The sequence below is a fragment of the Myotis lucifugus genome, unplaced genomic scaffold, assembly GCF_000147115.1.
Source record: "Myotis lucifugus unplaced genomic scaffold, Myoluc2.0 scaffold_350, whole genome shotgun sequence".
NCBI lineage: Eukaryota > Metazoa > Chordata > Mammalia > Chiroptera > Vespertilionidae > Myotis > Myotis lucifugus.
In genome coordinates this window covers 466,524-468,211 of record NW_005871398.1, presented here as the reverse complement: position 1 = coordinate 468,211, position 1,688 = coordinate 466,524, and the positions used below count along the sequence as shown (strand labels likewise).

At 36.3% G+C, this 1,688-nt stretch overlaps 1 protein-coding gene across 1 annotated transcript; it reads right to left on the bottom strand.

Moving 5' to 3' along the window:
* Positions 1-245: 245 nt before the first annotated feature.
* On the bottom strand, positions 246-1,202 carry LOC102430358 (olfactory receptor 6C6-like). Its single transcript, XM_014466655.1, has one exon. The coding sequence runs from the start codon at positions 1,200-1,202 to the stop codon at positions 246-248; it is 957 nt and encodes a 318-aa protein (XP_014322141.1).
* Between the last annotated feature and the right edge of the window lie 486 nt (positions 1,203-1,688).

Here is a 1,688-nt window from a genome sequence, read left to right as displayed (position 1 = left end):
TCTCTCACATTTTAGCTGAGAAAACACTTAAGAGCACATGCAATGCTTAGCACTTAGCACACACGTTGAAATAATTAACCATATATACCTAGCAAGTTTTAGTTTTTGAAAGCATTCAGTACATAAAAGTATCATTTATGGGCAGAGATATTTCTAGTCAAAGATGGAATTTAATATTCTGAGTTGAAGAAGGCAGTTTACCATTAAAGAGTTTTCAATTTTCCCATTCATGTTTCAACAACATATTACTTACACCCCAATTTTGTCTCATTGCTTTCAAAGTAACAAAACCTTTGAAGCATATCCTTGAGAGCTTCTTTCACCTGCTGGTTCCTCAGAGTGTAAATGAAGGGGTTTAGTAAGGGAGCAACAGAGGTATTGAGCACAGCTACACCTTTAGTTAAAGACACCCGTTCCCTTGCTGAAGGTTTCATGTACATAAAGATGCAACTCCCATAAGTAATAGAGACAACAACCATGTGTGAGGAACAGGTGGAAAAGGCCTTTTTTCGCTGTTGAGCAGAAGGGAATTTTAGAATGGTTTTGATGATGTACACGTAGGAGAGGACCACTAACAACAAAGTGATGACAAGTGTCACCACAGCTAAGACAAAGGCCATCAGTTCTATGAAATGCGTGTCTGTACAAGAGATCTGCAATAAGGGAGAAGTGTCACAGAGGAAGTGATCAATCGTTTTGGAGGCACAGAAATCCAGCTTGAGTCCCAAGACCAAAGGGGGAAATATGATTAGGAATCCAGATATCCAAGAGCCGAGTACAAGCTGACAGCACACTTTGCTGTTCATAATGATGGGGTAATGCAGCGGTTTGCAGATGGCAACATAGCGGTCATAGGACATGGCAGCCAGAAGATAAAATTCTGTAACTCCTAATAAAATAAAAAAGAACAATTGAGTTGCACAAGCACTGTAGGAAATTGTTTTGTCTCCAGTCAGAATGCTTATTAAGAATCGTGGAATGCAGATGGTTGTGAATGAAATCTCTAAGAAGGAGAAATTTCGGAGGAAGAAATACATTGGAGTCTTGAGACGGGGATCCAGCATGGTGAGGAGGATGATAATTAAGTTCCCCGTCAGGCTCAAGATGTAGTTGAAAAACAGAAACAGGAAAATCACAATTTGCAACAGAGGGTCATCTGTCAGTCCAAGCAAAATGAACTCTATTTCCGTTGAGTTGTTCATTTCTTTATTTTTCCTGTCAACCCAGAGAAAACAAAATTTAAATTACAAGTGAGAAAATAGTTTTCTTTATTCTCAGCCATTGAATGTTCCACATTCAGAAACTTACCTATATGCAAATATTTTCACCCATCTATTTTGAGTTTATCAAAATGAGCATGTCCTCTAATGTCAGTCATCTTTACAGAAATTCTGAATTTTTCCCTATTGGGAAGGTTGAACTAAGTCTAACTTACCACTGAATAGGGGACTTATCATTCAAATTTCAGCTCTACCATTTGGTGTTGCTCTATCTTCCAAAGACTTTACCCTAATAGGCTATTTAAATAGATTATATTTTCTATTTTCTGAAGTTTACAAATATTTTAAGTAATTTTATTCCTTTTATTCATCACCAAATTCCATTTCATATATCCTTTCTTAAATTTTAAAAAATAATTTTATTTCAATTTTTTAAATTCCACTGCTTGCTTGCTCATTCATTTATTT